This window comes from Pogoniulus pusillus, chromosome 22 (assembly GCF_015220805.1).
Source record: "Pogoniulus pusillus isolate bPogPus1 chromosome 22, bPogPus1.pri, whole genome shotgun sequence".
Taxonomy (NCBI): Eukaryota; Metazoa; Chordata; class Aves; order Piciformes; family Lybiidae; genus Pogoniulus; species Pogoniulus pusillus.
In genome coordinates, this window is record NC_087285.1 from 7,668,647 (window position 1) to 7,683,478 (window position 14,832).

A 14,832-nucleotide genomic window follows, 5' to 3' on the forward strand; every position below is an offset into this window, starting at 1 on the left:
CTAGATTGATTTGAGCTTCCAAGAGGAATGGCAAAGGTTGATTCATTTGCCATTTCCCAACTATGCTATTGAACTGGAACAAGTGGGTCAGCAATTTTTTTAGTTCCCCTTTGCTTTTTATTTCTAATATTCATCACAGTCATATTGTTCAATTTACCTGAAATGAAAGTGGCATCAAAATCAATATTTGTGATTCACAGTTTTTGCAGCATAAACATTGTTGTTCTATTAACAAATTTGCACACAAGATGAAGTGGTGTATTTGTCAGGTTTCATTCAATCTGCTTTGGGGGGAGACAAGTGAAATTGCCAAATTAGGATAACTTTAGGGTGGTTTTCTTGTCAGCTTCATGGTCGAGTCATTTTTCAATGACATTTAACTTCGTAAGTGTAATTCATGGCTCTTTGGGGGCTTTATGATACATATTGTTCAGAAAACTCCTTGACCTCCTTTTTTGTCCTTAGGGATATAAATTGCTTTCAGTACCTTTTTTATCAAATCTACAGAGGGACCAATGCTAAATGAGCTCTAATGATGTGAAATGCCGAGGGGCTGCAAGTTCTAAGTCTGGCATATTGGCTTGCTAAGACGCATTCACCTTTGTTTAAACACCAAAGCAGCTCCGTTTATAAATCCTTATTAAATGCCATTGTAAACCCTCACAAAGTACTGGGACCAGAACCTTGCCAGCCTAAGTCAGTGCAGTTCTATTGCAGGTAATCATGTTATGCTAATTTTAGAAGCTGAGGATCTGGCCCAAGACGATAACTCTGAGTGCGTGTATTAAAATAGACAAGATTTGAGTTCAAAGTGAAAATTCTCTTCAATTTAAACTCTGAAACCTATTACTTACCCATAATATAGAACAAAACAGCTATAAAGTGTATTTGTGTAGAACAAAGGAGAAAGGTGGTTAGTGGGTTACTCTATACAGCAAGGGAGAATCAGGGCTTAAGGGCTATTCTGTGGAAATAGGTCTCAGCTGCATGAATACTGTAATTCAGGATAGAGGGAAGACAATTGATGTAGCAGAAGGTGGTGCTTTTCATATGCTCCACATTGCTTCCATTTCACTGGAGAAGGAAGGTGATACATTTCTGAGAGGGAGAGTGCATTAGGACTGCTCAGTATCACCTTAAGTTAGTGGTTCTGCCATGTACAGTGTGTTTATTGAGGTCCATAGAAAAAGTATGAAAGACATATTCTAAACTTGGGACAGTGTCTAATTCTGTCACACACTGAGAAAGAGTAACAGGACAGGACAAGCATTCTGGCTAATTTTAAAACTAATTACAAATTTATTAAACCTTATTTAAACAGAACCACGAAACAATCTTGCTTTATCCCACAGAACAATCTCACTTTATCTATAAATACAATCTTGATTTACCTATAAATACAAAACCGCAGTGTAAGAGTTCCATGTCCAATTAACTAAGCATTAAAAAGGAAAAACCTGTAGCCAGTAATAATTAAAATTAAAGTCTTACAATAAATTTTACACTAATTTGTTACTGTAACATGAACTAAGATCAAAACTATTCTGATAACTCTCGATATTGCACCTCTAAATACACCTGCCTCAATCGTCTGTGTTGTATCTAATCTTTATACTTGAAATGTTCTGCAACTACATACAATAATTTGACAAGACTCTGTGTTTATAGAAAAGTTGGGATTTGAAAGATCAAGCATTGTTCACATGAGGTAGAGTGAAAATGTCTCTGCCTTAATTTAGAAGGATCAATTTGGAAAAGATGAGAGATAAATCACTTTCATTATAAGCTCAGATCTTCCTGGAGCGGCAGGAGAGAATGCCAATCATTCTTGGTCCTTTTGTCTTGAGCTAATATATACCAGCCATGAGATGAATTCGTTTTATTTGGGACATGAATTTGACCTTGGCCCTCAATTCCACGGCAAAAGGCAGTAGGTAGAGGCTCTATGATGGTGTTTGAGGTAAGGCATAGTATATTTAAAACAAATTCACGATGTAAGATAAAAATTTGGAAAACCATAATGTTACTGAGAGAGATTATTTGAAAGACAGATGATAAAATGCCTTTATTTATTAGGACTGAAATAACAGTGGGAATTTCACTGCGTGATTTCCCATCACAACTGTTTTCACTTCCTTATTCTCTTTCTGGATTAAGAAAAGATGAAATCCACCTCTATATTTTTTTGAACTTATTTCTCTAGGAGAAATTATATACTGGCTAAAATAGGGGTTGAAGCAAGTAGGACACTCAGTTTCACAACTCAGCTACTAATAGGCCATGAATCAAGTGTTTAGAAGTGTCTGAATAATTTAAGAGTGTAAACTAATCTGAAAGCCACTGTATATTTGGACTTCTAGGTACTTAAAATGGATTCCCTAGTGTTATTCTCATAATACTCCAGCACTGTGATGTAATAATAGCAGTGTTGATAAAGATACTCCATAGAAAATAGCCTTTTAAAAGAGCATCTTATTCAGATTTTTGAGTGTCATTGTTGTTGTTATTATTATTATCGTTTATTATATTTATTATTGTGTTGTTTATTATGCTTTTTTGATCATTTAAATATAGCACACGAGTCACTGGAACTTCAGTGTATTTCAGAAGGAACATCCCAGGCATAGGTTTATGTATGGAATTCTTACCGTGTGTACCTAAGCATTATGTAACTCTTTGTATTTCTTCACTACAGCATTCCTGCAGTAAGCTCTCATTGTTCAGTCACACCCTGGTTTATTTAGAGCTCACATAAAACACAAATCACTTCACACTTTCCCATTCTTGGAATAGATGTTGATGTGACTTGAAGAACTGAATGAATTAGCTTCATGTAGCAGAGTGATACAAACTTTTCAGAGCATGCATCTACCTGTTTCCTAGACATCGTCTGGTGAAATGACCTTTCTCCATCTATTTCTCCTTTTCTTCTGTAGTTGATTGCTTAGATCCCACATGCTCCAACCATGGAGTCTGTGTGAATGGAGAATGTCTCTGCAGCCCGGGCTGGGGTGGAATAAACTGTGAGCTTCCCAGAGCACAGTGTCCAGACCAGTGTAGCGGGCATGGTACCTACCTGTCAGACACAGGTCTTTGTAGCTGTGATCCCAACTGGATGGGTCCTGACTGCTCTGTTGGTAAGGAAAATATTTTGCAATAACATCCTTGTTTTGTTAAAATGTTAACATCTGTGGCAAGTTTGAAATGAAAGTTGTTTAGAAAACTCTCTTTGGAACATGTTTTGTCCTATTTGCTTATCATGGGAAGACATCTATATATATCTTAGATACCTTTTTTTTTGTGGTGTTCTTTATGTGGGGGGTGAGGAGAGTGCAATTAGGAGTTTTTATTTCATTTTAAAACTGACCCTCATTTGGACTGAGAAAGTAACTTGAGTGCCTCACATGTTTTTTCCTACTGTAAATGAAAACTTCCATAGTTTATAAATACATTTACAACACTTGAGGAGTGGAAAACACTACAGTTATGTACATTTTGGAGGTTTGCTTTGTTGCACATCAGAATAGTGCTCATTTATGAAGAACATCACAAACCAGAAAAATCTCTGTTCAAATAGTCTTTTCCCCTTTTCAGCAGTATGAGGACTGGTTGGAAAAAAATAGGAGACACTGAAAAGAGGGCATATACTTGATTATTCTAACAGAAGGAGCTAAAGAGGGGGGAAAAAACAGTTTTGACAAGACAGCAAATGTTCAGTTTGGGGGAAGAAATACTGGGAATTGCGCATTTATAATGTAAGCAGAAACTTGAGATGGAGCTGCAGGCCATAAGCAAGTCTCTCAAAATAATCTTTACAGTTTTCACACTTATTCAGTTATTTCTTTAATGACTTTGAATACCCCACCAGTGAAACTAAATATCAAGATGTTTTTTTTCTGCTTCGTGCATCAGCAGCCAGGAAAATTCATGAATGAGTTTCACTGTCAATCTCTTTGATAATGCACAAGGCAAGACCCCTCTGCTTTTTCTGCTACTTCAGCTGGCAGAGAGCTGTAGAAGAATTTTTGGAATGAGACACTGGATAACTGACTATGTTGATAATAGGATTCCAAAATCTCTCCCTTGAAAATGTCTTTTACCTGTCACTCCTAGACTTGAAGTGACCGTGAATTGTCACCATTCTCTGCTGAATGAGTGCTGGGTGAGTTTCCGTCTCATTGTTAGCAAATCAGCGTATCCAGGTCGCCAGGGGGCCAGGCCTACACCAGTGTGTCCAGCATACATTAGCAGATTTTTTTTTAACCAACTTGTTAATATAATTCTGTTTTGGTTTAGGCAAAAATCAGATGCTGGTTTCAGTGAGAATACAAAGAGGCTAGCTTTTGGCAGTGTATCATTTTCAGTCATAGCATACCTGTTCTGCCACTTCGCCCTTCGTGACACGGTTGCTGCTTCTGCCCCGGTGCCATAAGCTAGCTGTGACCTTTCTTCTTTTCTTCTCCTAGAAGTGTGCTCTGTAGACTGTGGCACTCACGGGGTATGCATTGGTGGAGCGTGTCGCTGTGAAGAAGGGTGGACAGGAGTGGCCTGTGACCAGCGTGTGTGTCACCCTCGTTGTACGGAGCACGGAACTTGTAAAGATGGGAAATGTGAATGCAGAGAGGGCTGGAATGGGGAGCACTGCACCATTGGTAGGCAAACGACAGGCACCGAAACAGGCACATATTGCTTTCTTTTCATAAATCGTAGAAACATAGTTACTGTTGTGGATTGCAATAGGCTGTTCCTTTAAGGACCCAGTGCTTCCAAACATTATTTCTGACTCCAGATGTCTTGGGTGAAATGCAGATGAGCTCTTAGAGTCATTTAAAATCACTAACAAACTGGCTTGGAGAGGGGGAAAAAACCCCAACGAAACAAAAAGGCAACAACAAATTGTGCAGCAAATGAACATTAGTAAGTAAAGATGTAACAAATGGTCCATCTCAGTATCGTCCAAGCCAGGGAATTCAGACTTAACTAAACATTCCTTTGTGTGAATGGCATCTTTTTTAATTTCCTGGTCTGATGCATCACTGCTCTCCTGCTATTATACATCACATCTGCAACACATCACCACCATCACCACACAGAGCAGGGGTCAAGTTGTGGAGAAATAAGTGTTCCTGGTGTTACAGAAATAGCTCCCTAGCATTCTCCTGTGTTGTGCTGTGACAGTGGGCATGGTGTTTGCATATAGACAATCCCAGCATGGGAGGGCCCTGCCGGCAGCGCAGCATACTGCTGTACTCTCTCCTAATAGCCTGCTGCTCAGTACAGCATTGGCATCACGCAGAGTGCCGTGACTAACACGATTGCATCTCAGCTGTGATGTGTCAGCCTGGGAAGTTCAAAAAGGTTATCCTTCAACAAAGCAACGATGTTCTGTCCTCTCAGTTACCATGCGTGAAAATGTATTCCGAAGAGGAATTAATTGTTCCTAAACGAAGTTCTTTGTTTGGTCCTTACAAGCTGTCAGGTACCACACTTGGACTATCTTGTAAGGTTACTGGAAACAAAGATAAAAATGGTTATTTTCCCTATGCTGTAATCAAAAATGGGAAATTCTGAGTGATCACATCTGAGGAGTCAGAGCAAAATTATTAGGAAGAGGAGCGTCCAGCTGCTGCCACAATGTGACATTCCGGCAGATGTACTTTCCTCCGAAGCATTTCTGGAGGACTGTGAGCATACCTGAAAAAAGTCTGAATCCAAATCCAAGCTGATGTTGTTCTAGTTATCTTAAAGCAATACATTTAACAACAAAAAAAGAAGGCACCACAAAGGAGTAGGTCAATTGGGATTTTCATGGCAATCAGGGACCCTAATGGGACAGTCCTATTACAAGTGAATTGTTATTTCTTTACTTAAAAGTATGGTGAGATTCTTGCATCCCTCAAATTGTTTTTCATTCCCCTCTGATTTTTTTTTTCCCTTGGCTATACAAACCATTTCCAATACACACATAAGTTGGAAACTTAGAAGTATACTTTTATTGGAGAGAAGAAAAAACAATGTAGGGACGTATCTTGTGGTGTTGTGGTGCTGCATGCTTCCACCACGCCGTGCTAATGTGATTTAAGTCAAAGTTTTATGACCCTTTGTGATCAGAGTGATTGCTTCCTGACTTCCATCATAGCAACCTATCTCTGCTACGTGAATCCAGGCATTTTGTTGTCCTATTAAATACTTCCCCAATCCCTACAAAATGCCTTGGGCATAATTGTGTTTTTACTTTCTGTGTCTTTGGTTTTGGTTTTGTTTTTTTCTTTGCATTTAATTGTGCAGTAACTGCTTATTTAAACAACGTCTGCTTTGTGCGAAAAAAATTGGTTTGCTTTACAATCTTTTTAGTAATATGCCTGTTTAGGGGTAATTAGTGTATTTAAAAGCTTCGTTGCTGTGCAGACAAAAAGATGCCTTGTAGTGATATCCTGAATTCTGAAAGTTACAACTGAGCTAGTGAGCTCTGACATGAGATTTTTGGTCTAACTTTCATAGTTGTTGAAGTAAATATTTTCCCTGTTATTGATAGGTATAATCTGTTCTTTCAGGAGTATGAGTGATACTACACAAGTGATTAAATACAGCAGGCTTTTTTAGTTTGTGTGCATTGGGAAGTTTGAAACTTACTGTGGGTCTGCCTGTGGTAAAGATGAAACTAGAGAGGAAAAAAAAGAGGTTTGCCTTTCTAGTTGCCATAGACTAAATGTGTTCATTTATAAGTTGCCTATGTATGCAGATAGGTATATTCTTGTGGCAGGCCTGTATGAGTTTTCATGTGCTTGTATCATGAGGCCATTTACAAAACCACAAAGCATGATGCCAGAAATGGAGTCCAGTTCAAAGAGACAGCTCAGCTTGATCACACAGGTCCATGTTACCTGGGGCTGGAACAGAATGAGAGTGGGGAGGTTAAGGGTGAGTGAACTATTGTTTGTCAATATTTGTGAGGAAAAAAAATTTATCTCATGCTAATTTATAACAAATTCATCTTGTATGTGATTAAGAACACCCTGGAAGCTATATAACATCAAAATATGTTTCATTTTGGATGTCTTAGCCATTTGCATGCACTGTGGTCACCTGGCAGTAGAAAAGAAACCATTATAGCAACCTGCAGGTACCCAGGTTCATTCAGGATAGTTGGTTTATTTAATATCAAATTAAGCCTTTATAAACAGCTGCAAAAGACTGTGCATTCTGTCAGTTTGGTGTTGAGTGTCTGAGCTCAAGGCATTTAAGAAAACTGAGGTTTCTCTCAGCATTTCAAACATTTTAAGAGCACTCCAAAAGTCTCCCTGAATGCCACTGTTAGGTCAGTGTTAACCACCTGTTTGTGCAAAGCAGCTTTTACCTGTGTGCAGCGGTAGAACAATGGATAAAAAAACACTGACTGCAAATTTCAAGTTGCATAGATTTTTATAAGTCTCTGTCCAAATAATGTGAAAAATGAAAGGAGCAGTGTCAGGGCTTGCTCAAAAGCTGTGTGTAGCAGAGCAGAACTCTACACCAGGCACTACATTTCACTTTACTGCTTCAGGTAAGAAGAAAAATTGCTTACTGGAGTGATGATAAAGAAAATTAATCTTTTTCCCAGTGCAAAAATAGACCTGTCAGGATATGTTTATTAAGTGATTACTATTCATTGATTGCAATTATGGAGGAAGTTATAACTAAATAATAGAGGGTAATCTAGATGAGAGAAAAAAAATATTGGAAAACTAATAACAAGATGAAAGACCAAGTTGCTGAATCTTGAACTAATTTCATGCCAGACTTTTAGGATGGGGGATTTGACTGATAATCATTGTTTCACTGATAATGAATAACAGTTTTCAGCTGTTGCAGAGGGAGCTTTCTACGTAGTGTCAGGAGAGTGTTCTAAGGACAGTGTGGTGTATACAGAGAACTTAAGAAACAGTAAAAATATATAATTTTAAAAGTGTACTTCCATCTGTAATTCACATTCCTGCAGCATGGAATACAACTGTTAAGTAATTGGTAAAAATCTCGCTGTGAGGCTGCTGAAACCAGGAGTTAATCCTAAATATTTAGGAGCAAAATGTAGAAGGCTGCAAATGTGTCTTGTAAGGTGAGCTCTCGCCAGGCTGCCTGTCATATTCCCAAAGCCTTGCTCTTATCTGCTCGTGTCCTACATTAGATGTAGGTTAAGCACCCCTGCCTTCAGACAGAAGGTGGCAAGAGATTGTAGTCAAGGTGATTTGATATTGCAGCTACTCTGCTGCAGATTGTGATCAATATCATTCTTATCTGGTTTGGTCCTTTTTTAATTTTTCAATGCAAATGAGCTCTAACCCTTTGACAGCTAAACCTCCAACTACCCACCTGCTAGGCAACACACAAGCAGGGGCAATGTGTGCGCCTTGCAGCTCTGCTTAGAATGGCTTAGCTTGGAAAATGACCCTGGAAGTCGAGTCCAGCCATAAACCTAACATTGCTTCCTGCTTCCTTGGGGTTGGGAATCTTAACTGCAGAAGTGGGGATCCACTACTCTCTTTCCCCCATTCAATCTGTACTGAAAATGCCAAATGGTAGGGCATGTTCCTTAGTAAGTAAGGAATCTCTGTTAGTCACAGAATCATAGAATCAACCAGGTTGGAAGAGACCTCCAAGATCATCCAGTCCAACCTATCACCCAGCCCTATCCAGTCAACTAGACCATCTTCTATGTTTCCAGGGTCTTAAATAAGATTTGAAAGGACCAAGATCCTGTCACCTGCAGGGACAGGAAATAAGCTGAAATTTTCAGCCACATAAAGAGCACTCTTCTTTTACTGCACATTTTTGTGTCCAGGATGATGGAGATAGGAAATTTAAGTTAAGTATAGAAGATTTGGGTTAGGTGTTAGGAAAAACCTTGTAACCGTAAATTAAAATCTGAAGTAGGCTGAGCAAGTTGTAGAATCCTCATTAGTGGAGCTTTTAACAATTTAGACAAATACCTGTCAGGGACAATAGAGGTAGTTCATCCTGCCTTGGAGCAGCAAACTGACTAGAAAGGTACTGAACTGTGTGAGCTCTCTTCCAGCCTGATTTTACATGAGCTTAAAAGGAAGCATTCCCTCAAAGTGCTTTGTTTCATAATGGCCCACGTTAAGATTTGTGTTGTCATAATCTCCTCTAAGAATATGATGCCACTCTTAGATGTAGAATTGATCATGTATCCAACCGAGGAGGCTAATCTGTGCGTTCTGTATTTGCAGAACAATGGTTTAGCAATGTATGTATTGAGCCGCTCCGAGACGTCCCAACAAAGAGCAAATACTGCAGCCAGCAGATAAATAATTCACATCCTCTCCCTTTAGAGCAGTGAGACTCATCCAACTGAACATTGCATGGATAGAGTATCCTCTTCTGGTCTTGCTTCCAAACATGTTTACTGTCGTTTTCTTTCTGCTGAGTGTTTGAGGATGACCATGGCCTTTCCAGCTTTTAGACGCATTTATGTTCTTTGTTGACCAGAAAGAATAACACATACAGAGTGTAAGGATTTAGACTTTTGCCTTACCACGAAGTCAATAATTGAGATAAACATTAATAATGCAGCATTGTGTTATCTTTGGGTACAGCAGGATATTTTTGTCCCATGATAATGCTCCCTGTGTCAAAGATTTCTTTCTTTCCCTTCTACTACTGATTTTTCTGGTTGTAATTACAATGGTAATGATTCAAAGATGAGGCAATTTTCAGGAGAGATGGAAAGTGTGTGGGAGGAGACAGTGGAAAGCCATCATATCTGACACTGAGCAATTTAGAAGGAGCTAGATATATTAGACTTGTGCAGTGCACTTCTAACTTAAAATTAATCTGTAACGGTTTATCACCTATCAAGGCATAAAAACCCCTCTAACAATGATGACAGACATTTAGATCACTTGCTTGGTAGAGGGGGGAGCACATTCTTTTTTATTTGATTTGAGGAATGAGTAGAATATTTGGGTCATGACCACTTTTCATTACTGATGATATAGAAATATGTTGGTAATATATATGATGACATGACCAGAAATGTTAGGCTGGCTGGTTCTGTATCTGCAAACTCAGGTTCATCACTTGTGTAATAGTTATCCTATTGCCTTTACACCTGAGAGCAGGCTTCTCCATAAGCGCATCGGTGATGCAGTCTTTTAGGTATGTGGTGTCAAGCTTTCATCCGGAGAGTGATAGAGCAGATTCCCCACACCAGCAAAACTGGAGAGCAGCAGATAGTGCATGAAATTATCTGAGAGATTCTCAACCATTTCTGCCTTTTTCTGCATGTAATTTACATGGATTTGGGCTGGTTTGGTTTGTGTTTCGGTGTTTGGGTTTTTGTGCTTTCCTGACTTTAACTTTGTAAATTCCTTCTGGTTTGTAGCTTTGTAAATTTCTCTCCCACTAAGTACACTGAGAGCAAACTTTGTAAACACTCTCTGTAATACTAAGGAACCCAGAAATACTATGTGTTCTCTTGCTTTATCATAGCTGAGCAAGACAGCTGATTATATATATTTGGAAGGAAAAACTCTGTGTAAGGATTTGTATACAGTGAGAGCAGTTTTACTTTCTAAACAGGAGTTTAGAAACAGAATTTCTTCTCATTTGCAGCATTTACACAGGGCAGCTGGGGATCTTTTTTTGCTGAAAGGCAAGATCATTCATGAGGAAGAACTTTCCTGTTTGCATTCTTTGCTGAGGGCTTCCTGTAAATGATTGAAATATGTCACAGTGCAGTGTCAGAACACTCGAGTGGCTTTTTTTGCCCCTCTTTCTTTATATAGGATATTTGCAGAACATGACCTTACTTTTTCTAGCCAAAAAAAAAAATTATTGAGTGTGTTTTCAGCAAAGCTTCCTGCGTTTTTGTCTGGTACTTCAATGCTGCACCCAGCAGACAGTGGTGAATCGTTTCCAAACTAAAACCATATTTCTTTTTTCTGCTTTTGGAGGGGCTTCTCACATGAGCTATATTGATTTTCTGGCCAACTGTTGAACCCTGAGAAGACCACAAAAAGAGAGGGAGGGCAGCTGATCTAACTTTTGAAAGGGCAGAGCTGATTTTGCTGTTCAGAGGAGTATTCCTAGCATCAGGCAATCTTCTCTCCTTCCACAGATAATGTTTTCTGTATTATTTTGTACCCTGTGGTGTCAAGCACAGCTTCAGCAAGCGACTGAATTACACAATGTTGCTGGATACAGAACTTGTGGGAGGTCAGTGGCATGGTACCATATCTCAAGAAACATGTATGTATATGCATACAGGCAGTACTTACACTCAGTAAGATACAAATACAAAGGAGAACAGTGTCTGCCCATCGTTTTGAGGGCCTGCTGTTAGTGTTCTTGTCAAAGATACCTTTTCCTTACTCACTTGCATTCTGCCTTACATGTTGTCAAGGTATAATTCTTATATCTTCAGCATCAGTTTCACATAGCCTTTCATGCTTGAAGATGCAAATAAAGCCTAATGTGTTTTGCCTGACTGCTGCAAACTCTCTGGAATAAGAATTCAGACACAAGGCTTTACCTTTTCAGCTTCTTGTCAATGTAGTATCAGATTAACAGTGGGATGCATCGGAAGTTAAAGGCTTGTCTTCCAAAGGTATTTGATGCTTTTGAAATTCTCTACTTAATACTTGTTTAATGTTGTATTAAAAATACTAATGTCAGGAAGAAAAAGGAGGAAGTGGTCTCTGTAGCATCTCTGAAGTGTCAGCTCAGGATTTGCCTTGTGATCCTTTTAGGGCACTGGGGGAGAATGAAACTATTGAAAAGTTTCTCTTCAAACTGTCAGTTATGTACTCACTGAGGATGAGACAGAGTGATGTTGAATATTGATACATCCTTCTTTCACCAGAAGCCCTTACTTAGACAATTTTTTTGAAAGATCTTAAGGCCTGAATATGGGAACTTGTTCAGGATACCAGATATGAGCCATTCAGGGTACCATCATGAGCCATTCTTGATGAACAGAATTCTTAACACATTTTGTGTTGTTCAACTCTTTTCTCTTGTTCTTTCTTACCATCCCTATTGTGACCTGCTTACAAAATGCTGGGCTAACCTCACTTCTGGAGATTATCCCTCTAGGTAGCGTCAGTTTATTTTCCTTTAGTTTTTCTATACATAGAAAAAGAAGCCAAGTTTTCTGTCCAACAGAAGTTGTTGTGTATTGTGCTGTATCTCATCTGCCCAAAGACTTACAGATGTCATTTAGGTACCTGAAATGTAGGAGCTCAGTACAAATTTGAGTGTTCTTGAAGGTGTTCAGGTGTGAGATTATGGTCCGTGTTCACCTCTGTATGTTCAAAGTGCAGATAGTTAGAATAATATTTGGGTCATTTAAAGTTGCCATGCAAAGTGTAACTGTGGAGGTTTCCACCATGTCCAGCACATACTCCTGTGGTGTTTACAAGGACAGAGAATTGACTGACATATAACTGTCCATCTTATTCTGTCAGTTGTATTCAAAGCACATCCACATTTGGAGACAGAGCAGTAGTGGAGAGGCAAAGCAATACTGGTGTCTCATTACTCTAGCAGCAGCTCACAGTCATAGCACTAAAAGCTGAAGGAGAAGTGGGCTGTGAAAAAATAATGTTACTGTATTTGTCCTCATTCTTACTTCATTCCATAATGGGATTAGAGCATTGTCCAGCTGTTCCTTGAAAGTCTTTAAATCTAAGAGCTAATGCTCAGCACTGGGTGCTACACACACTGAAGTGTGTCACTCCAAACAAGTGCTTCTCTTTGTCAGCTAAGCAGTCACTTCTGCTTTCACAAAGACTTCATTGTGACATGGATCATAACATTACCCCTAATGTAAATTTTGGCAGAACAGGCGTGGCTGCCTGCTTATCCATGCAAAGCTTTTCTCCCTCTCACTATACTCAATTTAAGGTATTTTAACTCCAGCTTTACTGCGATCTGCTAGTTCTGTGGCCCATGACTGATATCCAACATCTGGGATTTGTTGCCTCTTCTTGTGCTGTCTCATTGATTATTGGGAGCTATGCAATGAGTCCCAGATGTCCACGTGTAAAACAGTTTCTGCGTTGCCTCAGACATGGTTTGCATAATGGCACCCAAGTCCTACCCAACTCATTTGTGCTTTCAGTCTTGTACTGAGCCTTTTAAAAGGCTGCATGTCTCCTGCATTCTGTAAACAGGGAACCATCATTTTGACAAACTGCCAGGCAATGTCAGGGTCTATTGCTTTTTCCTAATCCCATTGTATTTTTAGTTTCTGTGCACAGTTTTTAACAGTCCATTGCAGAGCAGGGTGATCAAGTTGGCATCAATTGACTGTAGCATTGTTTTAAAACGCTGTAAAATGGCTGCAAGGAAAGGTTTAAGCATTTTGTCTTAGATGTTCTGGAGTGATTAGGGTAGACTGAATTACAAGAGCTGATAGTTAATCTTTCATGCAATTAAAAAGTATATGCAATTTTAACATTTTAGTATAATTTTACAGCAGGCCGTGTGAAGTAAAGATGAATCACTTCTGTATTCATTTCAGTTAATTATAGAATTGCAGAATTTGTTTAGGTAGATGTTGAAAGATTGAAGTTATTCATGAGTGTGACAAATGAGTGAGATTCATACTGCATCCAGACCACATATATTTTACTTTCCCTTTGAAAGGTTTTTCACAGCACTGAACCAAATTGCAGTCCCTGTTCTGAAGAGAAATAGCAGTGATAATAGCTTTATTATTTAAGAAATAAATATCATAGTATAATGATGATTAAAAACCATTCTTTTTAATGTAAAGCTAAATCAGTTTGTAGTGAAAAATACTGCTGAGTTGTGAATTTTAGGCAAGAACTGAGACTAAGAGGACAGTTGTCCCAGTGAGTGATACCCAGTTAAGAAGGATTCCTGCAAAGACGTGCAGAAGTTATTGCAGTAAATTGGATATAGACCATGTCTGATTAAATGTGTTCCCCCATAACTATTTAGTCTGAAACCTGCAGCCATTCCAAAGTTTACTTTGCTTGATTAAAGACCTGTGGAGATCTCAGAAGCTCACTAGAGTCAAACTGCATCAGTCCTCAGATGAGAGACCTTCAACTAACATTGGATGTGAAAGGTGTTCCTTTGCTACCTGTTCATGCAATAGAGTGGATGGTTCTGGAAGTTCTCTGCACTTAAGAGTAGTACTTAGAGAATCATAGAATGGGTTGAGTTGGAAGGGACCTCCAGAGGTCATCTGGTCTAACCACCCTGCTTTCATCTGGGACATCCTCCACTGGATCAGGTTGCTCAGAGCCTTGTAGAGCCTGACCTTAAGTATCTACACAGATGGAGTTTCAACTACCCTCTAGTGCTCCATGCTCAAGAGCTTGTCCTAACATGTAATCTAAATCTCCTCTACTCTTAACTTCAAAGCATTGCCCCTTGTCCTATCACTCCAGGACTTTGGAAACAGTTGCTCTGCAGCCTTCTTGTAAGCCCCCTTCTGTATCTGAATGCCTCTATTAGGTCTCTACAGAGCCTTCTGTGTTCCAAGCTCCCTCAGCCTCTTCTTGTAGCAGAGGTGCTCCTTCCCCTTGAACATCTTCATGGTCCTCCTCTGGACCTGCTCCATCAGATCCATGTCCTCACTTTCTCATTTTCTACACTGGACTGATGAAATATTGCTATGCAGTGGGATAAGGCTGCCAGGTACTGCTTGGTTTCACAGCTCTGAACAGATCATTGCTGTTTATGTGTTATGTGTTTCTAACATCTTCCTTAGATCCTGGTCACAGTTCCACTGTGTGTGTAAGAAATGGAAAATGATATTTCACCCCATTGCAAATAAGTGAAACAGGCAGAGTACAATAA

General features: G+C 39.2%; 1 protein-coding gene across 50 annotated transcripts in view; it reads left to right on the forward strand.

Annotated features, from left to right (window-relative positions):
- Nucleotides 1-14,832, forward strand: part of TENM2 (teneurin transmembrane protein 2) — a 1,869,083-nt gene that overhangs the window by 1,786,814 nt on the left and 67,437 nt on the right. For 45 of the 50 annotated variants that reach the window (XM_064161561.1, XM_064161557.1, XM_064161558.1 and 42 more), the window contains 2 exons: nucleotides 2,937-3,137; nucleotides 4,467-4,679. In XM_064161561.1, the coding sequence (XP_064017631.1) occupies nucleotides 2,937-3,137; nucleotides 4,467-4,679 (414 nt within the window). The remainder of the gene's footprint in view (nucleotides 1-2,936; nucleotides 3,138-4,466; nucleotides 4,680-14,832) is intronic. The other 5 variants (XM_064161586.1, XM_064161588.1, XM_064161591.1 and 2 more) reach the window with 1 other exon arrangement.